The sequence below is a fragment of the Nesoenas mayeri genome (genome assembly GCF_963082525.1).
Source record: "Nesoenas mayeri genome assembly, chromosome: 4".
In the NCBI taxonomy this organism is placed as follows: Eukaryota; Metazoa; Chordata; class Aves; order Columbiformes; family Columbidae; genus Nesoenas; species Nesoenas mayeri.
Genome location: NC_137540.1, coordinates 19,300,858 through 19,326,049, shown reverse-complemented (window position 1 = coordinate 19,326,049; position 25,192 = coordinate 19,300,858). Strand labels below are relative to the sequence as shown.

Here is a 25,192-nt window from a genome sequence, read left to right as displayed (position 1 = left end):
TCATATTTCCATCACTCCACTGTCCAGTTATGCACCCAAGAATACATCGTATTTCACAGAGATTTGGGCCCTTGACAGTTTCAGTTAGAGCTCTGTAGAATTAAAAAAGGTTCCACAACATATGCTCGGATGTATTCTCAAATGCGTTCAAAAGCTAATTAAAACATGTATTCTTATATGGTTGTTCTTGCAAATATTTGGTATATGCAGAAACCATTCAGCTTTCTCTGTTCTTCCCTAAGTTTTGGAAAGTCTATTTAATCCTTCATAGTATCACACTGTGTATGGCTTTTTCCTATATCAGACAGGAGTTGCTGCCTGTGACTTTCCTGAAGTATGAAGATAAAAGTTGTATAAAGGGCTGTAAGCATTTGACTGAAATCTTGGTTTTCTTTAGCTCTCTGATTGCTAATCATGCTTCTGATGTCTCATTAATGTTAATATTCAGTAATCTACATTTGCATTTTGCCTTTAAATCTGTTGCTGAGGTGGTCTTAGGTTCTGGAGGACTTATTCAAAGTCCTTCCATTTGTCTTTTCAAAAGAAAGGTTATGATTATTTTCTAGGCTTGGTTTCTGGCTGTTCTTGTTTTGTTTTGTTTTGTTTTCTTCTGAAGTTTCCCGGTAGGGTTGTATGAACTCCTATTACATCAGCAGTCTTTGTTTCAGTTAGTAAGTTCTTAATGTGTTTTTGGTTCTTTCCTCATGGTCCTGTCTTGTGCTTCCCCTCTGTTTTTTCCAGTATTTCATTAGCTAAAGTCCTTAGGAGTTTCTGCTCAGCATTGTTTGTTTTCCTGGTCAAGTGCCTCCTCTGATAGCTTATTGAAATCTCATTGATCTGCAGGTATTTGGTCAGAAGAGTTAAATTAGATTTTTTTTTTAATTTATTTTTTTTTCTGAAACTATTGCTTCTCTTCAGATTTAGCTGGCTTTTGACCATGCTGTGCTTCAGGACTATTCCTTAGTTTAAGCTGAGTTTACTGTGCACACTTCAGTTCTCAATTTGTACCATTGATTTTGTTAGCTAGATTCAGTTTATATTTGTGGGGTTTTTTTAATCTGCTGATACTTACTTGGTTTGTTCTTTAATCTTACATAGTTCATCTGACTCTTAAAATGGTGCAGATGCAGTTGATATAAATTTTGGTTTTGGATGAAATCTGTTTAATTTGCTTATGCTACTCTGAGAGAATGAGACACTTAACAAGAGTTAGTTTTAAGTGAAATTCAGTGACTTCTGTGCTGTTTTGGCAAATGGTTCTTGATCCTCGTTTTCCCAAGTGTGTTTTTACAAACTCATGAGTAAATTTGTGTATCATACCTTGAAGGTATTTGTTAACTCCATCTGTGTTCTCACTGTTTCTACATCACTTCGTACATCCTGGTGTGATTGACATGTAGCGTAAAATTTATTTTCTTCAGGTATGTGAAACTGTTTGGGTTTTTGTCCAAATACCAACTGCCTCTGTGTTGTAAGCCTTGACATATGTGTATCTGTCTAGCCTGTCTCGTTGATGCTCATCTCTCTACCCAGCCCTTTCCTGCCTTTATTAGGTTTCTGTTTCAATTCAAGCCTAGTGGGTTTGCTTCTGGGAACTTACTTTTTGGATGTATTATTGTGTGAGTTTCTGTGCCTGGACATTCCTTCATTTGTAAACTTGGCCTCAGTGGAAACAAAAGCAATTCTGCTGTGCGTGTGTGTATCTAAAATGCAGCAACATGTAGGTTACAATGCACAGTCTGCTTTTTCTTTTCTGAAGAGTAAAGGAACAAAGTTTTACATCCTAACATAATTTTAAATGTTGCTTGGTAGATAACTCTGACAAATGTGGCTGCATCTTACAGTGACTGGGGCCCTTCAGCTATAGCAAACAAAGTTACAAAAAGTTCTAAAAGCTGGAAGTCTAAACCCAGTCAGATTTAAGTTAGAATTAAGATATACAGGGATGGTGATGAGTTGTTTGGACACCTTGACAAGTACTGTTGTAGATATTCAATTACTGATCACTTTTAAATTAAGATATTTAGAAGATAATCTGATTCAATCACAATTGTTAAACTCAAAGAGAGGGTGAAAGCTTTTTACTTCTTACTGCTTTATCCTGCAGTAGTTAAGCTAGATCATCACATTGGCCCTTCTTGAGATTGTTTTTAAAGATTAGTGGTTAAGTTTCCAGTCTTCTCTCATTTGTATTCATCAGCCTGAAGACACAAAAAACAAGTATTGTTTTTGCTGCTGGTATTGCTAAATGTCAGCAGTGATGGTACTTCCTCAACATCAGTTTCCCTGAAGATGTTTGAGAACTTATGTGCAAAGGAAACTGTGGCTGGGCAAATCGGTGCTCTGTAAACTGCACTAGTAAAAAGAGAGAACAACAAAGGCAGACATTGGGGACGACTTAACAAATCTTAGGCCTTGATTTCAGAGAAAGGATTTGTTTTTCTTGATACCATATTATATGTCCATATAAGCCAATACTATACAATCCACTTGGAAAGACAGTTATCAAACAAGTATTTAGTGGTTATTTTGCTTTTGTTTATATAAATGAACACCTATAATACAAAACTGTGTAACCCTTCATAAGGTTCTGAGGAGTGATGTTTACAGTGCAGAGGTTTTTTTCATACTTTTGTGGATACTGTTATCAGAATGATAAGTGTAACGTTGTCATTATTTTTGAGTGGTCTATAATATTTACTATTCATTTAGCCTCTCCCATGAAATTAAATCAGATAAAATTAACCCATCCTTTTAGAAGGGTTTGTATGTAATATTACCTATGGTGTTCAAGTTGTTACTCTAGGTTGAGTTTGGCAGACAAGTAGTTGGATGACCTCATTCTGTAATGGCAAATGAGAGGGCTAATCACATAAACACATGGACTGCCTTGAGAAAGAATGGATGAGTAATTATTCATTATAGTTACTAGGAAAAACAATTGCTCGCACTGTACATTTTAGCTATGTATTGTTATGAGTCCAGGAAGTAACACTTAAACGTTAGGAAGAGTTGTTCATTGTCCATGAAATCAATATAAAACTGAATGCTCAGAGTGCAAATATAACTTAAGTTGACTCTATTGATCAAGGCTTTCTCAGAAATCAGCTGACGTCTACAATCCAAATAGGTCCCTTGGATGTTTCAGGTTTATGACCAGACCTCATCATGTGTCCATCTGACTTTAGTGGAAAGAGCAGGGGACAATCAGCACACTTTAAATATTGGGAACCATTTAAGCAGTTTGTGTTTCATTCGGTGTTGGAATGTCACAGTGCCAGTTTTGGAAACTTCTTACTAATGACACACGTGACACTACAAGTTTTCCTAGTTGCGGTGTTGAGCTCATGCACAAATAGGCTGCTGACATCCGTGGGACTATTTGAGTGATAGCTTGTGAGCATGACTCCAAGAGTCACAGCCTGACCTGCTCTTAGGTCTTTTGGAGGTTATACTTCTGTATTAGCTCCCCGTGCTAAAAAGAAATGTGTGCTGTTTGTTTACGCATTTTTAAGATAAAAATCTCCTAAAAATAGGTGTCTTGAGAAGCTGTCAGGCTACTGATTACATTAGTGTAGAGGTGTGAGAAGGATGTGGCAGGGCAAGGCTGGGCTCCCGGGGGCAAGGTGAATAACACATACCTGTCCTCTGGCAAAATGCAGGAGGGGAGGGCGTCCCTGGGTGGCAGTGCCAGACACAACAGTGACCTCCTCCCAGCTCCGAGCAAGGTTTGATGCAGGCTGCATGTGACACTGGAGGATGGATGTATCCCAGGTCATTGGTGTGGGCTGAAAGCACCTCGAGTCTGAGGACTGCTTGGTTAAAGCTGAGTGGGACACTGTCCTGAGGTTTTAGTTGGTGTTTGCTGTGCAACAAAGCCATGGCTTCTGGTAATCTTTAAAGTCCGAAGTGACATTATTTGTTATTATTCATAAAAAGTAAATAAATTGGTTCTCATGTTTTAATAAGGTGCGTTAGAGGTAGCATGTAATCCAGGTCTTCATTCTTGACTATGTAATCCAATTTACTTTGAAAACACTGTGTATTTTAGCAGGTAAAACACTGCAGGCTCACATAGTCATAAGATCGCAGTCAGAGGGACTGTAGAAAGGTGATAAAGGCTACTCGATCTTTGTGTGTGTTTTATTTAAATCAAAGCATGACTTTTTGTGAAAGAAGGTTGCTCTTTGTCTCATAACTGGTGTTTTGCAAAGAAACTTGCAAATTCTCACGAAAGGTTAAAAAAAAAAAAAATCACTAGGTATATTTTAAAAGAAAGAAAGATGGAAAAATATACCTGAAGCAAAGGTCTATGCCACAGATAACCAAACAGCTGAAAACATTGTAACTTGTTACAGGTATTTGAGTCCAAATACTCTAAAATGTGCGCATTTTCCGTGGTGGTAATTTACAATGTACCAAGTTGATTCTACTGCAGGTCATCCCTTGATTTCATTACTGTTAGTGGGCAATTTGTAATCAATCTGGACTGCAAGCAAGAGAATCATAGAATTGTTTTGTTTGGAAAAGACCTTTAAGATGACAGAGTCCAACTGTTAACCTAGCACTGTCAAGTCTACTTCTAAACCATGTTCCGAAGAACCTCATCTACACATCTTTTAAAACCCTTCAGGGATGGTGACTCCACCACTTCCCTGGGCAGCCTGTTCCAATGCCCAACAACCCTTTCTGTGAATAAATTTTTCCTAGTATCCAATCTAAACCTCCCCTGGTGCAACTTTAGGCCACTTCCTCTCGTCCTATCACTTGCTACTTGGGAGAAGAGACCAACACCCTCCATGCTACAACCTCCTTTCAGGTAGTTGTAGACAGCGATAAGGTCTCCTCTCAGCCTCCTTTTGTCCAGGCTAAACAGCCCCAGTTCTCTCAGCCACTCCACGACTTGTTCTCCAGACCCCTCACCAGATTAGTTGCCCTTCTTTGACCATCTGGAATGCTGGTTCCCCAAAGAGCAGAGTGTGCAATGGTGCTTGGAAGAGTCTTAGCTGGCTGAATCAATTGGCTCAGTTTTCAGTTCAAGATGACGTAACTTTCTGAAAAATATCCTTTGGTCAGACATAATTTGACTTAAAGGGGATCTGTGTTGTGCAGGATGTCAGGCTTCATGTGGTAATAATCTCTTCTAGGAGAGAAAATGAACAGACAAAACCAACAACTAAACCAAACCAACCAACCAACAAAAAAAACCCCAAACACAAGTAATTGAAAAATTGTTGCTAGTGTATGGATACAAATATGGTATATCAAGATTTAATACATTAATGCAGACTACTAATCTTTATACTTCATACAATGGTTATAGGTTCCCCCTCCAGTTTATGACTGAAGTGAGGCACAGTGGTCAGATAAGTAAAATTTAGTATGATTTCTTCCTTCAGCATAAATTGCATCAGGTAACCGAACCACTTGCCAGTAATATCCTCTAGTGCATTGTATGTGCTTCCAGTAACATGACATAAGAGCAATTGCCCAAAGCCCCTAGCCAGTTGTGGCTTTGAATTCCCTGGTTTCCAATATTACATTTCACTGCTTTTCTTTTCCCACTAATACATATATTTTACAGAAAACAAAGAAAATATTGAATGATTTTCTGGACCTTGCTTTAGAATACAAGTTTGCAAAAGAGAAAGCTGACTTTATTAGAAAAGTTATATCAAACAAAATGAAGGCATTATTCCTGCCTTTTCCCCTCCTGCCCTCGTATCTAGATATGTTTGCTCTAGACATTCGGTGTGTGTGTCTGATGGGACTGTTCCTCCACAGAAGATTACTTGTGCTTGAATGCTTTCAGGATCAAGGACGTCATCAGTTAGCCAGGTGCTAATCCCACAAACTCTAACATATAGTTTAAACCTTTGCCCATGAAAACTGCTTGCTGAGCAAGGACTTGCAGATTTAGTATTCTTACATTGGAAATTCCTTCTCTTATTTCACTATGTAGTCAGAAACCTGATGGAATAATGGGGAAAAAAATGCAGTCAGTATAGCCACATGCTTTGGTGCCTGGATAATTCACTGGCTGTTGCCCAAGGACCAGTCTAATCTAAGGAAAATGATTCTTTGTTGCCTGTTCTGTTTCTATAGAAACTTTCAGTTCCTTATTTATTTATAATGTCTCAAAAGGTACTTGCTATATGAAGAATTAATGAACAGTATTAAAATAATTTGTTAATTTTTTATTATTACATTATGATTGCTTCATGTAGAAATTCCTCTGAGAGATTATCGGTTTGAACTGCTGTGATTGCATTCTAGTTGCATCACCTATCTCTATTAAAACGAACACACACATGAATAAAAACCACAAAATCAACACACCAGTGGCCTACAATGCAAAATGGAACCATTCCTGAAGGACAGCAGTCAGGGGTACCTGCATGATTGCAAGAGTAAATGTTAGCTGGCTTTAATGTGTATAAGAACACATAAATTATACGTGATATTTCAAAATAATTTATCAAAAGAGCTATTTCATGTTATAAGTAAAATTTTACTGATGATCTGTCTGTTGCAATTAATTCAGTAAGCTAGGCTTTGACTTTCGATGTGGTCTTCTTGTGTTCTGCAAATTTTCTTCCTTTAACCTCACTGCAGGGATATTTCTACAACCTGTTTTCATTGCTGAAGAAGGCACTCGGCAAATCCTACTTACTGCATCAGTGGAAAGTATTCTTTCTTTTCTTTCTTTACCTACCTCCCATCTGTTGCTTCAGTTCAGGCCAGTCTTTTTTTTCCTCTTTTTTTCTCTCTCTCTTTTTTTTTTTTTTTAATAGTTTTTCTTGAATACACTGCTCTGTCTTACATTGTTTCTGTTCAGTGTGGCATGGGGATGTTCCTCTCCTCCTGTCTCCAGTATCTCAGGGAGAAGGAGGGAGGATGAGAGGCTCCTCTTCACTTGACGTTACTGCACAGGTCAGTAGGTTTGCTGTAGCTCTCTGACCTTAGCTGGATATCCCAGTTTTTACAGCCACAGCACCCTCCTCAAACTAGTGGCAGAACTGGCTGGTAGGACCACCTACCCATGAACAGATTTGTAAATATGGGAGGAGGAAAGAAACAAGCATATTTTTAAAGGTTACAGGGACTTAACAGTGTATTTGTACCTTAGAGAAGATTACATTTGGCCAGCATACAACTTTATTTAGATATTACATCATGCCTGTTGCTTATTTAGTACTGTCAGTAGACATGTGAAGCTGCAAAGCATGAAGCATATTTGGCATAAGCCCTGCTACATGTTTGCAGCAAGCCTGGATGATTAGCAAGGTGTAGTGTCTGGCTTGGTCTGCACTCAGTGGTAGCTTGAAACATTTGAGGATCTTTGCCCATGGTTGAAGTGAGATGTGCACACATGTGCTTTCTGGACTAGGGCCATGTTGCTTTTGTAAAGTTAGAATGGAGAGTATATGTAACAGAAAAAAAAGTTTAAAGAGTCAAGGTGTATCTGGGAGGACTTAGCAGAGGCAGCTTGTCAGTGTACACAAGTAATCCAAATGCAATCAAAATTGAGATGGCAATAGGAACAACTAAAGCTAGTTACACTAATGAACTTTGGGATATTTTATTTTAATGTTTTGTGTTCATATCCTACAATTGGCAGACATCTCTCTAACACTGCTTGCTAAAGAACGACATCATGTTGTGTATTTCAGAATTCTTGGATTAAAAAGTGGTGGATATTGATGCATGGGGCAGGAGGAGATTACATTTATTCTGGCCTGTGAAGATCTGTATAAAGCAAAATAAAAATAAAAAACATGGAATGGGGAATACAAAATCACTGATAGGTGGGGTATTTCCAAATATCAGTTTCACTTCAGATTTAAGGGATCTACTAAGATGGAAAATGTGTAGTACTTTTGTATCTTTATGATGCATAACAAATCCGAAAGAAGAAGAACAAGAGAAGCAGTCTTCTGTACTGGTTATGACAATGCAGAATGGGGAACTAATAAAACTGTGATGGTAAAAGATGGAAACAACCACTTGATATGAGAAGAAGATTTTAACAGGAGTGTTCTAGTATAGTTTTTTGGTGTGTACAACTTATTACAGCTGTTTAAAAATCCCCATTTCTAACCTAATAAGTATTTGCAGGAAAAAAAAAAACCTTGGAAGTTCATCCATCTGTTTTCAATATGTGCATTTGCTGAGAACTTCAACATGAGGACTTATACCTACATCTGTGCAGGGGAGATGAAAATTCTTTGTAGTGGTGAAAAAGAAGAAAAAAATTATGTATTTTTAAAGTAGTTAGGGTTTTTTATGGGAAAGGATTTGGGGAGGTTAGACATTTGTGTGTAATTTCTTATTAAAGTACAATCTAGAATTTGTGAAAATATAGTTAAGAATTATTGGTGGCATTTCTTATGGAACTGTTGATGGGCCCCCTCAGTAGCAAAGAATTTTCAAAGCTACTTTAAGAAAACAGTATGGCTTTGTCTTTCATTTGTATCCTTTGAGCTGAAAACCAGCTTGACTTAGGCATTTTGATCCTTTCTGCCCCAAAGAATCAGACCATTAAGTAGCATAGTTATTTTTGCTGGAAGTCTTAGTTTCTCCAAGCTGACATTTGAGTTTTGAGTACTGTCTGGGGCTTTTTGTTGGTGTTGTGGTGGCTTATTTGTTTGTTTTTCCCCAGGGCTCCAAAAGTATATGAAACACAGGAAAGAAGTGAATGACTTTTAAATCTGGTTTTATAAAACAGCTACCTCCTGCTTTGCTTCAGTTTCTCTGCCTTTATACTAAAATCAATGTGTGTTTAAAAGTTTAAGTCTCATTGAAACTAAAGATTTTTTTCCCTTGAATCACTTTCCATCTTTACAACATGTGGCAAAGTGTGGAGATAAATGCATAGATCTGCATTTTGCTGTGGGAGGGGAAGGTTGTGAAGCCCCCTTTGAGATCTCAGATGATCCATCTCTCTGTATTCATCAGAATTTCCTGTTCCATAGGTCTCCTTGTGGGTACGCTTGATGTCGTGTTGGACTCCAGTGCCAGAGTGGCACCGTATCGAATCCTTTACCAAGCACCAGACTCCTTGGTCTATTGGACTATTGCCTGTGGTAAGAACAAACATACTGACATGTGGATTTTTTTTCTCCTTGGGTACTGTGCCACATAACTAATAGACCATCCTGCCTGCTAAGCAAAGTCATTTCAGGACAAATAAATGGATCAGGACAAAAACCTGCCCTAGTGGTTAATTTAAGAAGCTCCAGAGCTGCTGGTATTTAAGACCTTGAATGCCACACTGTGTGTATATATTATGCACAATAACTGAGCAAAACCAGAAATGGCCATGGAGCGGGGGCAGAAGCCACTGTTAGTGCCTACCTTTTGTCTCCCAAATATGTTCCCAGCCCAGCAGTCTAGTATCCATCCCTCCTCCTTGCATGTTCTTTTTCATGCCCATGGCTCATTGCTGCAGCACTTCTGAAATGCAGTATTGCAGGGTGATGAGGAGGACCACCTGGATTATAGCTCCCAAGTTACTCAGACTGGACACCTGGCTTCCCTTGAAATGGAAACCGGGAAGATAGTGCAACCCCAGCTCTCACCTGGGTACTGAATATCTGTATGGCATTTCTTGGATAGCAAGCTCAGTCTCCTTCAGGATAAATACCATCAAGATCCCAGGGATTCCCATCTCCTAGACATTTATTTCAGACAGTGTGTTATCCTTCTAAATATGATGTGCTTAAAGTCAACGAGATGTTAGCTACGTAATGTACAAAAGTTATGTTCTTATGTAGATGCAACAACTCTTAGGAGTTTTTAAGTGTCAAACTTTGTCAGATCTATCTGTAACACTGTTTCTCCTGTCATTATTATAATAGTTGGTAAAATCAATGAAGTTGATATTTTGGTACATGGAGTAGGATTTTTTGCATGCATCAGATCTTGTAAATACTAAATGCTTGTTTCTGTGGTCAGGTACCTATTGCAAGTAGCATAAAGCAGTATGTAGTTAATTTCTGGTTCTGTTTGCCAGCTCTGAAAATAGGGTCTGAAGCTGAGTACAGAAGGTCCCTGTCATTTAGCTTTGGTTGGCCAAGCTTGTAAGATCAGATCTCCAGTTTGATAGTATTGCTTTTCAGTCTTAGAAAATGGAAACTTTTCAATGCAACGTCTCTAGCTCTAAAGTTTTAAACACTGTTTTAGGCAGCAGCCAGATCTCTGCTCATTTGAAAGAAAATTGAGAAAGAGGACAAATGAGAAGTGCACATGTGCCTGTCATCTCTTTAATAGGCTGGTAACTTCCAGCACCCCTAGTGCTGCCTGTTATTCAAAAATACTGGTTAACGAAGCTGTAGACTTCTTCTGGTGTAACAGTGCCTCCTCATCTGTGCCCATTCTCCCAATGAAATTTGACATTTAGATTATTTGGATGAGTTTTCTTCCAGACAAATCCTCTGTCTTGGGAAATGAAGAGAAGGAATGGATAAGCTTTTGCTACACATTTAAGTAATTTTAGCAGTTCAAAGCAGGCTCTGTTCTTGTGAGCATATGATTTGTGTGTCTGAAAAAGGTGATACCAGAGTGGTGTCAAAGTCTGTATCCAACAGAAAGTTTTTTGAATAGCTCATCTTAGCACAAGTATTTCTTGCCACTTTTATTGGTATTACACCTCAAAGAAGGCATCACTTCAAACAGCTTGTTTTCCCTCTCTTACTGTTAGTACCAATTCTCTGAACATTTTAGAATTCATGTAACATAATATCATTAAGTAACAACTAATAGTAAAAACAGATGTTAATGAAATTGTCAATATTATGAGGATCATTTGCAAATCTTCATTTAACTGCTTGCTGGGTACTGTCAGCTACTCTGCTGTGACCGTAAGTAATGAGACCTTGCATGTCAGCTTTCTGTGGATCTCAAATAATGAAAAAGATGGGTAAAAGTACTTGCCAGTGTGATTATTTACACTATTTATGCATAGAGGTAGTTGCAAATGCACATGCAATCCCTTCTTCACCCAAGCGTCAGTGTGTAGCAATTAGTAAGGACTTCTCTCACATTAACTTGAAAGGGAGCAACTGAGGGCACAGATTTTCTTGTTGTTTCCAGACAGCTTTCCAAAGAAAATAATGTATCACAAAACTCTTGTCAAAATATTGTTTCTTCAAAGGCACACATTCAGTCATGAATTTTTCAGACTTTGGAAATAGGCCATGTGACTTTTCTTTAAATGCATTGGCAGGTTTTTTACATGACATCTATAGATAGTTCCTATAATTTTATGCCTACAACCTGTGTTCTCAGATAACCAGGGGCACAGAATTGAGGACAGATGAGTTATGGCCCCAGAAGAAGCAAAGGTACCATACATGTAGGAATTTGTGCTGCTGCTGAACTGTGAGGATTTTGCTCCTCTTATTTGACCAGTTTTCAGTTTGACCAATTTGCAGGTTTTATGTAGAAATACAGTATTCTGTTACATTTAAGTTAGTTTCAGTGACCATACTCTTCAATTATCAATGTTAACTCTGACCAAAATAGCTAACAAGGTAGTTAATGTACGTATCTGTGTTTCCATTTTGAGGAGTGTTTCTTTAATTTTTAGTCTTCTAATATCTAGCTGGTTGATTGGCTTAGTTACTTTTGTTAAATTATAAGACTGTGCTGGCTTAGTCTTGTCTCCTAGGGGGAATAGTGTGGCTCTTCCAGGGAGGTAAAATCTTACAGGGAACAAATTAGTTATCTACGCAACCCTGAAGCTGAGCAGCCCATTGTTGCCTAAGGCTCTGCACTGTGGCTATTTGATGAACTTGCAACTAAAGCAATTCCTGCTGAACTGATCAAGTGTTGGTACCATTATACAGGTTCCTAAGGGCTTTTGCTGCATTTAGCTATGCAAGTTGATTTGTCCTGCATTATACAGCTGTCCATCCATGTTCCCTAGGGGTGGGTCGCTGGTTATTTGGTACTTGTAATCTCCTTATTTTTACAGAAATTTGCCATATTCTCCTCTGCCTTCCATAAAGCAATAATCTCCATCTTCAGAAAGTAGCTACACAGAATGACTGGAACAAATGTGATTGTTTCCTGGTTCATTCATGCTGCTTGACATTTGGTCTTGTTCTGTACAAGACTATTCAAGGGTAAAAAAATAATCCAGGGTGTTTTGTTTGCTCTAAAATGACTATTTAAGTTATGTTTAGACCCCAGGTTTGTTATAATTCATTTTGAATGTGAAGTTTCTTAGGTATTAACTCTACTGACTTAGGCTGTATGAGAATGTTAGCTGGTAGATTTGAGGCTTTTTAGCTCAGTTAAGGAGGCTTGTTAACAGCACTTTTCTCCAGTGCAGTGTTGTGCTGAATGCGTCACACGTTATAGTTATGTCTATTGAACTATACTGAAAAGATGTTACTGGTAACTTTTCAAAAACAGTTTTAAGTGTGTTAATTTTGTAATGGTCTAGAAATCCAAAATGTTGTATATTATCAGCCTTGCATATTTTAATAACCTTTCTGTGTCCCATGTCAATATTGCCCCCAATCTGCGAGTGCTTAATTTAGGGGGGAAAAACAATGGTAAATGTAAACTTTGTCTGGAAATGAACAGCTTTTTTTAGATCCTTCCTCACCTATAAAATCAGTTAGTCTTACTATGTGTGTTTTTCAGATATAGAATCATTACTGTAATTTTTTTTGTGCTAGCACTGGTTATATGTATTTCCATAGAAGTTTCTAAATGTGTATTTCACATGGGAAAAAAAATAAATTATGCATTATTTTAAAGCACCAATCTTGAAATCTTATTAGATGCTGTGGAAAAAGCATACTTTTCTGTGTTTTCAGAAAAGCCCATGTGCTTTGGTTGACAAAGCTACAAGTTTTAGTTAGAGTGCTGATGAGTTTACCAACTGTAACTATTTTCTTCCCGCTCTCTGCACAAATTGAGGGTTCTGCCACTTCACTCCTGAATCTGCCCTTACTGGTAAGAGCAATTTTAGGTTCCCTTAAGTGTTACAGTGTCTCCTGCAGTGCATTCTGTTAAGGGCAGCAGTTCAGGTTGACTAATAAGCACCCTGGGTGGGTATCTACTTGGGAGAGAAGACCGGACATGACAGCCTTATCAGCTGTCTGATAAGTCATTCCTATTCTTCAGTCACTGACTGAAGTAATGCTGATGTTATGCTTCTGAGTGTGTTTGAAAGCATATTTGTATGATTTGTAAATTTTCTTCTCAGTCCTGAACTCTCTCGCATTTCCTCTGTACCTTGGGCTCTTACCTTAGACAAACCAAACCAGATGCTAGAAACCTAACCTGACACCCAGAAGATCCCATGTCACTTATGCTGTTACTCCATCCCAACCTGCCAGGCGATTGCCCCTTCTCATCCTCTTTCCAGCACCATGCATCCTTCCTCCAGCTCTTCTGGTCTAGAATGCCCTTAGTTCTCCGATGTCTGTTTAATACGTTGATCAGTTTCCTCCCTGAAGATTGAGAATAGCTCAGTCTACCAGGGTTGCTGGCCAGCATCACACCATTTTGGCCATGGAGCACACCATTTAGAGGAGGAGGAGGAGTGATTAGCAGCCTACTGTATGCATTGTAGCTATTTTTCCTTTTATTTCCTACTAGTCTTGAAAGCTCTGTGTTCCAAAATGGAATGATTTCACTGTTAAATGTTCTTTCCCTTCCCTGGGAGTTATATTGCTTAATTTACCTAAAAGGCCAATAGTGGCAAAATGGTAAATGCGTCTAATACACTAAGGTTGTCAAAGACTTGCTAGTAGCAGAGTTAAAATAGACCTGTAGTTTAAAACATCTCTGCAAACATGTTTCTTAATTTTGAGTGAACAAAGCAAAGTGAAAAATCTGGACTGTGATGATAAACTAATGAGAACTGGGGTGTGGGTTTTGGCCTGATTACATGATCTGCTGTAGATGAGACTGTCTGGGAGAGTAAACAGTGAGACAGTGGAGACACAAAGCAATGGAAACAATGAGATGGGATGTTCCAGATTGATGATAATCAACCAAAGCTGTTTCATGACAAACGATTAAAAATAAATTATGAACCACAAGCAAGAAATAGCTTTAAGAAATAGTTCATTATTATAGTTTGTCTGCACTGCTTGTCACAGCTCTTCAAGAGTTGAGCCATTGTTCTGATGACTGTGTAGTTTTATATACATAGCTCACATATTTCATCGTTGCTTTTTACAACAGTGTAAAAACCAAAAAGAAATAAATTGGTCTTCAGACCACCTCCTGAGTTCCAGAAAGGTCTGGTTGCATCCAGTAGTTTTGAGGAGAAATAGCAGTGGTGATCACTTGTGGTTCTCAACTATTGGTTATGTATGCAGGCTATTCTGCAACATGGTTTATATATCCACACAAACAGAATTGTGAAATTCCCCTGGAAGTCGCACAGAATGTTGCATTCTGTTGCTTTCATTGGGCTTGTGTAAAGCTCTCATTGTATTGTGTAGAAAGAATATTTTTTCCCCATCCTTTGTTGGTGAACAACAAGAAAAGCAATTGTTTGGTATGTATTCCAGATGGTTGCATTGAGTTCTTCTACAAACCGTGGAAACGCTTATGTGCAGACACGTGACAGTTTGTGCCTATAGTGAAGCTGAAGACCTTATTAGCAACAGCGTGTTGTAATTTAACCTCTTTTCTAATGGCTGCTTCGCATGAGCAGCTTTGCTTTGTTGGGTTCTGTAGGCATTTGCAGGTAGATACATTTACTAGCTAGTTCTGAGTAAAATTAACTAAATCTGTGATTTGAACCAAAAGATTACTTACTATTGATGCTATTTCCTACCTGGATTGAGATACTTCTAATCAGGTTTCAGGTACAGATGTTCCTATGTGAAAATGCAGTGTTTGTTTTCAGGAAAATACTTATCTAAATGTCACAGTTTTGACATAATTCCCTCAAAATCATTTTGGGCAGGAACAGTTTTTTGTGAGTGCTTGGATTTTTTTTCTTCTTTCAGGATGGGCACAGAGGCTCTGAAGAGTGCCAACGACTTTATCCTGCAAGATATTGAGAACAGGGCATTAAAATGAAAATGACATTTATTACAATCCATCTCAATTAAAATAGAAACAAAAAAATGCATATATAAACTCCAGTTCATACAAGAAGATTTTTCATCCTGGTTCTCTACTGCTTTACAGACTACATGTATTCTGATTCCTCAGTATCAAAGATATCTCACTTGACCCCTTTTGGTCTCCTAAGCAAACCTGGGTCACTGAAATTTTGTTTATTCTTTCATCATTAAAAGTAAACCACTTCTGACAACCCTGCCCCCCTCAAAAAGAAGATACAACTTTCTTAGAGTCTTTCAGCATCATTCTTTTGATGGAGAGACATTGTAATAGACTTGTCAGGAAAATTATCCTTTTCAACTTTTGCAATTTTATCACTGTTTCATAATTTATATTTGATGAAGAATTATGTACCAATGGTAGAATATACAACTGTTGGGGTTTTTTGTCAGTTCCTAACAGATGCAGGTAATACCTTTACTAACTCTTTAATGTGACATTGGGCAGCTCAGTATCATTATTGTGGTTAGAATTCTAAATGTAAGGGGGTTTTGCTCATTATACGGACACAAGTAGCTACTTAAAGATTGCTACCTATTTATTATGAAATTATAGACAATGGGAAAAAAATATGGAATTTCCAGGGACACAATATCTGGTGAAATATTTGCATCTCCAGTTACTGGTGAATTTTGTTAGAGTCTTTTATGATTAAGAGGACATTGACATTGGTGAATTATTTGTTTTGTGACTTTTGGGGGTCTTTTTTTATATACAGGTTGCTCAAGGAAGGAGATCACTGAACACTGGGAATGGCTTGAACAGAATTTGTTGCAAACTCTTTCAATCTTTGAAAATGAGAATGACATAAATACATTTGTCAGAGGAAAAATACAGGTAGTTAAGTATATTGTTATAAACGTTCTTAATGATAAATATGACTGTGGAAGAAAAAGTGATGTGAATGCTAGACAAATTTCACCTAGTAGTTCTCAGGCTGCTTCACCTTTTTGAAAGGAAACCAGATTCTAAGCAGCAACATGTGTGTTAAAGTTAGGGAAACTGGGATTGGCAGACATAACTACAGCAGTATGGTTAAAATATAAATGTATATATAGGTACAGCTTCAAATATTGTATGTTCAAAAATTAGATGCACTGTTGCTTTTCTTAAACTTTGAAAGTTTTCTTTCTAGCTGCTGTTTTAGTGCAAAATTTTGATTTTTTTTATTTTTTTTTATTTTTTTTTTCATGCACTTGTTGTATAATGTCTCCTTATGCTCTTTTGAGTGGTTAAATCTGGTAGTATTGGTGTTTACACTTTGTGTGGGTGTTAGAGGTTGCTAGTTGGTTGGGTTTGGGTTTTGCTTGTTTGTTGATTGGTTTGTTTGTTTTACCAGAATTTTTTTTTCTCCTTATAGGAGAGATAGTAGCTACATTGGTTAAAAGTACTTTATTCACACAAAGAATGATCTAAAAATAAATACTTTGATAAAAGATTGATTGTAACCAAAATGACTGTACTTGATGTGTATTCTAAACATTGGCTTTGTCTCATTCCTCTTCATATTTCATGTAGTAAGTTGAGTGTCTTAGGAATCCCCTAGCTGTCTGTGTTGTACTAGTGGATCAGATATGAGGGCTATAGATTATCATGGAAACATTCTGTGAGAAGACATCTGTCTTGTGAAATATAATCCTTTAAGGAAATTGTTAGCTTTTAGACTTAGACATATATTAAATGTGAATGATGGTTTGCTGTTTTATACTCTGCTTTCCATGTAAATGGAGCAATTTGAAGGCAAGAAGTAACTCTCCTTTTTGTAACTTGAAAATAGAAGGGAATAGAGAAGATTTGTGAAAGAGACCATGAAAATAAGTGAGTGGACCAGAACTTCAGTGTAGAACAGAGGCAACTGTAGTCTTTGAGGTATCAAAAAGCAGCTTTTCACCAGACTCTTGCCACTTCAAATTTGATGAAGGTCTTCTGCACCTAAAAGAATGAATGATTTTTCCATCCTGCCAGTTGATCTAATAGAAAATATTCTTTTGCTCTTCTGTTCTGCTCAAGGTCCACTAGGAGGGGTCATAAAAGTTGTTTGATATTTTCCTTGATAAATAACAAATCCTTTTTTCCTCTGACTTTTTCCCTTTTTATTAGAATAAAAGTTTCTGGTGAAATCCTATCCCTGTCTCTTCAGGGAGCATGTGGAAGTAGAAAATTTTGCAAGTAATAGATGCTTTACAGAGTTGCTAGAGTATTTGAGATAGGCTGGTTAGTTTTAAAATAGGGTACTGGCAAGTGGTTGGTGTTTGGTTACTATTGACGTAGGCATGATAGGGAGCAAGGTCATCAGAAAGACAGCCTTGAATAAAGTAAATGACTGTAAAAATAAAAGAATGAGCAGAAGAATAAGGGATAAGCAAAATAGTTTCTTGACGTTGCAGTAACTGTCGTACCCTCTGGCCCAGACAGCAATGGTGGTGAGGATCTGATACCCCATGGCAACTAACATGCTGTCTACTTCTTTCACTCCCTACTAGGGCATCATCGCTGAATACAACAAAATCAATGGCATCAAGGAGGATGATGATACAGAAAAATTTAAGGAAGCCATAGTGAAGTTTCATAAGCTCTTTGGGATGCCGGAAGAAGAGAAATTAGTGAACTATTACTCCTGCAGTTACTGGAAGGGGAAGGTTCCCCGTCAGGGCTGGGTGTATCTCAGCATTAATCACCTTTGCTTTTATTCTTTCCTCATGGGCAGGGAAGGTATGTTTTACAGTGGAATGGTGGTCTGTGCATCTCAGAATTGTTAGGAAATCTTCTGTAGTTTATTACTCTTCACCTGCTGAACTGCTGGGGGTGCGAAGACACTGCTCAAGGGAAGAGGAGTGGGGAGCAATTATCATGCTGCTGAACTGTGCACTCACTCCCTTGTTTGTTTTGTATTTCTCAAAGTAGTTCTCTGTAAAACAGTACCTGGGTGTCATTTAGAGGCGTGGTTCACTGCAGGGACTGTGCCCAAAATGGAATAGGAATGCGATCACATCAGTCTTGGATGAGACGCAGGATCAAGACCTACATAGTGTGGATGCAACCAGTTTGCTCTAAGGGGAGTTAATTCTAAGCAGTGTGAATGTAATTGCATCTGCAGTAGCTGGTTATGGGCAATTGATCATTTCCCGGTCTCTCTGTTTAGCTGTGTAGACATACGCTAGTGAATGACTGGATTTTTTTTTTTTTAATAAATGTAGATTTAGTCTGTTTTTTAAGGATAATACCTGTAGCAGTATTGGAAGAAAACTTTTTAATGTATAAAAATAATTAAAGCATGTCTGATGTGTTCAGTCTCTTTCTCTGCTTCCACAGGAAAAGGGGACATCAGACTCTTGAGCAAGTGCTTGACAGTGATAAATTACGTTAGCCTACCTAGCTTTGTAGCACTTACACGTGATGTTCTGTACAGAAATAAATCATATTTAAACTCTTTTATCTGCTTGTTTGTCAGGTGATCATAATTTGTTTGTACAAGTTTGGTTTATTTATGCTACCCTCCCAACTTTTCAAGATTCAGTAAATTTTCTGCTGAATACGTTTTATAGGAAGAGGAAGATAAATGCTTTTGAATGTGCTATTTTTTTTTTGCACTGAATCTTTTTTTTTCTGTTTGTTTCTGTTCAGCAAAGTTAGTTATTCGCTGGGTTGATATCACTCAACTTGAGAAGAATGCTACACTGCTCTTTCCTGACATGATCAAAGTGAGCACAAGGTCAAGTGAACATTTCTTCTCAGTATTCCTTAATATCAGTGAGACATTTAAACTAATGGAACAGCTTGCCAATATAGCTATGCGGCAGCTTTTGGATAATGAAGGATTTGAACAAGACAGGTCATTACCCAAACTGAAAAAGAAATCCCCAAAAAAAGTATCTGCACTGAAACGGTAGGTAGCACTGGCTCTCAGTCATTTGTTTCTCCTCAGGCTTTCTACTTGCAGCATTTTGTCCAAAAGTTTTCTAATGTTGCTGCCATTTAGTGCTACTCCAAAAGGAATGATTGATTGCAGCAGTGGCAAAATGTGAGTAATTATTTGGATATAATTACATGGACTCCTTTTGAAACACGAAAGGGAAAACGTGAATATGAACATTTTGCAAAAACATAAGAAACATATTTGAGTCAAGTTCTCTTTTGTTCAGAAGCTCTTTAACGTATCTCTTGACACTGGCTGTGTTAGCTATCTGTTGTAAGGCTCTTTTATGTTACCAGGGAAATGTAATAAAGCAATTTCAGTGTTAAGAAATTTGCCTAACATTCATACTTGGTCCTATAACTGGAATTGAAAAATTACTCTAGATGATGAATTCTGTCTAGAACTTATTTTAGGTAGCAGAGATTAAAAAATGACATAAAATTCTAAGGGATGAAAAGTAGTCTGGAAGATATTTATGCTTCTTGTATAAATATTGTACTGCAATTTGATAGTTTCGTGTTTATTTTTTCATTATTTTATATGTGATGTTAATTAACCATACAGAGTTGTAGCCAGTGCTTGTTTCTATTTTGCATTACTTAGTGCCATCTGGCATACATTATATCATTTATGTTTGTCTTTCTAACTATTCAGCATTTTGCACTGAATGTGTTATCAAGGCTAAGTCTTGAAATTATTAACAAACTCTAGTTTGTAAGAATTCCATCATGTTAATAAATAAGCATTAAAAAAACCATTTTTGGTCTATTATCTTATGAGCTCATATGTTATTTAATAATTAATGGACTCTCTGGATATTTTAGAAAGTAGGGCTGAATGTGAAAAGATCGTCCAATCTGGTCCTGACTTCTCAGAGGGGACAATGTATCAAAGTCATTTGTAGCAGAGTTTTGGTTTTTTTCTTGTAGTTTTAGAATCTTACAGGCTAAGACTATTCATCCCTTATATGCAAAATGTTTCCACTGTTTCACTGTACACTCAGTACTTAACTGAGTTGTATGTTGCAGGTAACCTGCAATGATTTGTATAACATGTATCTTGAAGTTTATTACGTATTTCTTAAAACAAGAAACATTTATCTGTGGGTTACTCTTTTTTCTTTCCTTTAGGGATCTCGATGCCAGAGCAAAGAGTGAGAGATACCGTGCATTGTTCCGACTGCCCAAGGATGAGAAATTAGATGGGCACACAGACTGTACTCTGTGGACTCCATTCAACAAAATGCATATTTTGGGTCAGATGTTTGTGTCTACAAACTACATTTGCTTTACTAGTAAAGAAGAGAACTTGTGCAGCCTTATTATCCCTCTTCGAGAGGTAAATACTTGTACATGTAAATTGGTAGGGCAAATAATAAAGCAATATCCTATTGGAAATTGCATCCTAGCTTTTAATGTTTTTTTCATTATCAGAAAAAACCTCTTTTCGTCCATTTAATCTCTTGTGATCATACTATATTCTGATGTGTTCTAAGCAATATTTAATGACTATGTATTATAGTTCTAAGTTCCTACTACTAAAATTCACAGATAGTTTTCCCTGTCATTCTTTACAACCTTTGAGAGTCCTTCCTCTTCCATAATTTATATTCTAATTTACAGCCCCATGGTACATTTTTTTGTGCCTCACAGGGACAGACAGACAGTAAAACTTCCTAGATTGATGAGTGGAACTTCTGTTAAAGAATCTGTCAGATAAGGTTTGCTTTTGTCAGAGGTAAACAGATTCATAACCATAAAGATTTTAATTGTCTCTTCACACAGACTTGCAGTCATTTAATTCTGTATATGGAATATATTTGTCAACATTTTACAAGTTTGTGTGGTTCCCTTTTTAATGCTGGTTGCTTAAAGCAGATGCTCAGTAAAAAGAATTTAAGTTTGATGTAATGAAAAAATTATGTTATGGAGGTTTTTTTACGATTGACTCAATTTGTGGGTTGATGGAAAAATGTGTAAAGTCTTGGAAATAGTAGCAAAGCTGATGTAACCAGTTTGCCTTGTCTGAAGAACCATTTCAAGGCACTATTTTTCCCCACCAATCTTTAAGAGTACAAGCAAATAGTGTTTGTTTGGAAACCTTGAAGTACAGCTTTTCCATGGTGTGTTGCAATGACTTTGGCTATTTGAGAAGAGATATTCGATTGTGGTTGCACTGTTTGTCTGGAACTCCAAGAGAACAACAGTCCTCCAGTTGTAGTGGTGGAGGAGAACAGAGTCTGCTTTAAGAGGACCTCTTTTCCTGGATACAAATTCAGCAGCTGCTTTTGATAACCACAGCTGCAGCAGCATGGGATTCAAAGCAGCTCTAAAGCTTTAAAAGAAGGAAATAGTTGAAGGAATAGGTAATTTTTTGTGAACAGGTAAAGTCTTGGCACCAGCAAGCAGAAGAGGAGAACAGTAACATGCTATGTAGCACCAGCCCTCAGAATGACTGATCAGTACTCTTAATAATTAAAGGGAAGCTTTCTGTTTAATTAAAGATTTGGCTCACAGCCTAACCTGACTCCGGTATTCTGTGATATCCTGGAGATGTTCTGACAGAGAGGCAATAACAAAGCATTGATTCAGAAACGGTGATCGGAAAAGATGATTTTCAGTGGCTGACTGTGCTGGTCACTGCACCCAGTAGGTGCAGTCTCCAAGATTGGAACTTCAGATATGTGTGTGCCTCTGCCTGCATAGGAAATCAGTGTATATTGGTTCTCATTGTGGCAGAGCATGCTTGCTATAATGTCTGTCCTATACCACTAGAACTTTTTTGCCTTTCTGTTGTGTCTTTCTTTTGTGCTGGTTACACTCACACAGTTTTTAAGTGGTACAGAAAAATAACATGAAAACACTTTTTAGCTAATTTGAGTATGCTGTTAGTGAAGCTCCTTACAGTTAATGAAGAGCTAATAGATTTGTAGTTAACAGAGAAATAAAAGGAAGTTGGAAGCATAGAGAAGTGATTTAGCACCTGAGTTGTACATTGCAGTGTTTAAATACATCTTTGAAGAAAATGTTTGAAAAATGGTTCTCTTAGACGTTTAGCTAGAGAAATATTAATATTGTAACACTAGTATCTTAGCATTGTTCTCTATTTAAAAAAAAAAAGTGTCTTTTTCTATTCTGGAGGCAGTAAGACTGTTTTCATTACCTAGAAAATTGTTTGAAGTCTTAAAAGCAGTGATTAAAAGTACGTGCAATTATGCTTTGCGTTTTGTTCAATGTGTGCACTGCACAAAGTTAATTGATTAGTTTATTTGTTTTCCAGGCTAATAATTGGTAGTGCTTAGAACATGTGGATGTTATATTATGTAATTAATCCACAGTGTATGACTTACACCTGAGATTTCTTTGCGTTAACATGCTTGAGCAAAAGCTCAGGGAACCAGTGCCCTGTACTCAGTAGACTGTGGTGTGAGTACGGCTTGCAGGTTGGAGTTCAGTTAGGTGAGTGACTATTTCACTATTGAAGTCCAAACAAATCTCCATGTCACAGGATCAGGTGTTTACCTGTGTAAGGAAAGCCATGGGGTTAGTTTCCCTTGGTTGCAGCTTTCTGTTTACTGTGAAAATAAAATGGCAATAACAGTTGTTAGTATGTGGCTATAATATAGTAGAACAAGAGTGTTATTAAAAAAAAAAAATGGTTTATTCTGATATATTGGCAATAAAAAGTAAGGAAAAGTCTCTGATTGAGCCCATGCTGGTGCTGGGGAACAGGAGGTAGAATTGAGAGGTCTTGCAAAAAAGCCCATAGATCTGCATCCCACAGAAGAAGTTTTGTTGTACTGATTCTTCTAAAATAAAGCTTGAGGAAAATAAACTAAGCAGCACAAAGGAGTTTAGCTGGAGAGTGTAATGAAGCCAGATGTTTGAGGGAGTGTACCGAAATAATCTTTCAGACTTTAAGTCTGTGTATCCAAATCTTGGTTTCCAGCAGAGGAATGTTCATGGTGATTCAGTATAAGGGAAGAAGGACAGGGGTTTATTGTACTAGGATGGTTTCTTAGGCCAAGCAACTTCAATAATTAAATATATTAAGCTGTAGCTACTCTTTCTCCCCAGGTGACAATAGTGGAAAAGGCAGACAGCTCCAGTGTGTTGCCTAGCCCATTATCCATCAGCACGAAAAACAGAATGACATTCCTCTTTGCCAACTTGAAAGATAGAGACTTTCTTGTACAGAGGATCTCAGACTTCCTGCAACAAACCACTTCAAGAATATACCTGGAAAAAAATATTTCTGGAAGCTATATCAGCTCAGATGATGAGGTATGTGGAGGAATGTGAAAGGTTTACTCAAAGAAGGGGATTTTAACTGGTGGGGGAAGAGGGAAGCCAGGAAAAACCTTTTAGTTTTTGTAAAGCTAAACATTTGCACACAGAAATGTTACCTCTTTTGTGTTAATTTCTTTAGCTTTCTTAAGCTGAATAGTTAAATGTTGTGCTTAGGATTTTTTTTTTCATGTTAGACCTGAGAGAAAACACCACTGGTGTGGAAGAGCTATTCTTAACTCATGCTGCCACATGCTGAAATTACAGTGTATCTTGTTGGAAAGTGTCATAGTTAACTAACTGGTTAATTGAATAGTACTGTTTAATATCTATGACTTGTCCAAGTCAAAATATAATTGTGGAATTTTAATAATTTGAAGAAATTATTAGTTAATATGAAACACTTTTTATTCAAGACTAACTGCTAAATCTGATCCTTTGATTCTTCAGAAAAGACATGTGAGCTGAGCAAGTTTGCATGCGCTCTGCTAGTGAACTTTGGAACATTTGAACCAACAAAAAATTCTCCTGCCCTAGACATCAAATAGCCCTATTCTGACTGCCTTCCTATTTACCTACACAAAGTAAATGGTTCTTAAAAGATATGATTAGATAGAGTATTCTCCAGCACCTTGAATATCAAGGCTTCTGCTGAATTTCTAGGTTTTATGTGTGAAATTTAGGTGCTTCGTATCACAACCTCATCAGATCAGTTTAGCAGTTCAGATCTCAAAGTCGAAAAGGCTTTTGTGGTGTGTAATTTTGGTTTTATGTAGGCAGATCTCGCATTCCAGGTCTGTACTAAGCCATAGTTTAGTATTGTACTGAGTAGCCCTACCCTGTTTGACATGTAAATCTTAAAAATCAGGTTTTTTACTTTGATGGTTGATGTACAATCAGTATGTTTTTGTAGTTGTATGCCAGAGCACATATGCATAAAGGTATAATGCTGAAACTTAGTCTTGCCTTTTGCCCTAAATGGATATACTTATTCTAAGATAAGTAAGCAAATTAATAAGTAAGCAAATAAGTAAGAGCAAATTAATAATTGTAAGCATTATTTTTACATATGGTAATATGACTACAAATGTAGACATGTGTGACTACTAATTTCAGTTTCAGGATTTGGTGTGAATTGCTGTATGAGATCTTACTGTGATAAATTTTCGAAGCTGTTTGAGAAGTCAGAAAATCCTGTTTCTTCAAAACATTTTTCTTCCAAATCACAATCTGACTGTTGAATTTTCTGTAGAACAAAAGGATTTATTTTCTGTAGGTCTGTATAAACATATCTAGATATATAAACAAGAGTGGTGTGTATCTGTACACGCACACATGTAAATATATGTCATATAGAAATCATACGTTCTGGAAAGTCAAGGATGTTAACAGGAGACCAAGTGAGCTGGTTTAATTGCCCAGGGCTGTTTAAAGTTAACACTACCTTAGCACTTCCAATTATAGCATTGATTACTTTTCTTGGGCAGGGGAGTGAAAAAGTGGAAACAGTTTCATTATTCTATATTGATTTAATTTCTGCTGTCACATACTCACTTTGTGAATGTACCTGGGTGATTTAATTTGCTCAGTTTGTGTCAGCTGTTGGCTTGTATAAATTTTGAAATGAAATGAAGTAAAAAGTCAAGACTCTGACTCAGCCCCATGTCTGTATTGCTTGTGACTGCTTTCCACAGGTGTTTACAAGATCAAGTAGTATAATTTCTGCCAGCCCTCATAAAAGCCTCAGCTCTGAGTCGGAGGGAGAGCGGCAGTTCAATCTCAATGACAATGGCATTCCAACAGCAACTCAAGCTTTAATGACAATGTATCGGCGGAGGTCACCTGAGGAGTTCAACCCCAAGCTGGTAAAATACACCTTGGGGTGCTG

At 37.3% G+C, this 25,192-nt stretch overlaps 1 protein-coding gene across 1 annotated transcript in view; it reads left to right on the top strand.

Annotated features, from left to right (window-relative positions):
* The window catches only part of TBC1D9 (TBC1 domain family member 9), a gene marked incomplete at its 5' end in the record, with an annotated part of 51,178 nt that overhangs the window by 6,254 nt on the left and 19,732 nt on the right, over positions 1-25,192 (top strand). The window contains 7 exons of the mRNA XM_080343104.1: positions 8,976-9,086; positions 15,821-15,939; positions 17,586-17,814; positions 18,727-18,988; positions 20,149-20,356; positions 23,095-23,301; positions 24,999-25,169. Of these exons, the coding sequence (XP_080199230.1) occupies positions 8,976-9,086; positions 15,821-15,939; positions 17,586-17,814; positions 18,727-18,988; positions 20,149-20,356; positions 23,095-23,301; positions 24,999-25,169 (1,307 nt within the window). The remainder of the gene's footprint in view (positions 1-8,975; positions 9,087-15,820; positions 15,940-17,585; positions 17,815-18,726; positions 18,989-20,148; positions 20,357-23,094; positions 23,302-24,998; positions 25,170-25,192) is intronic.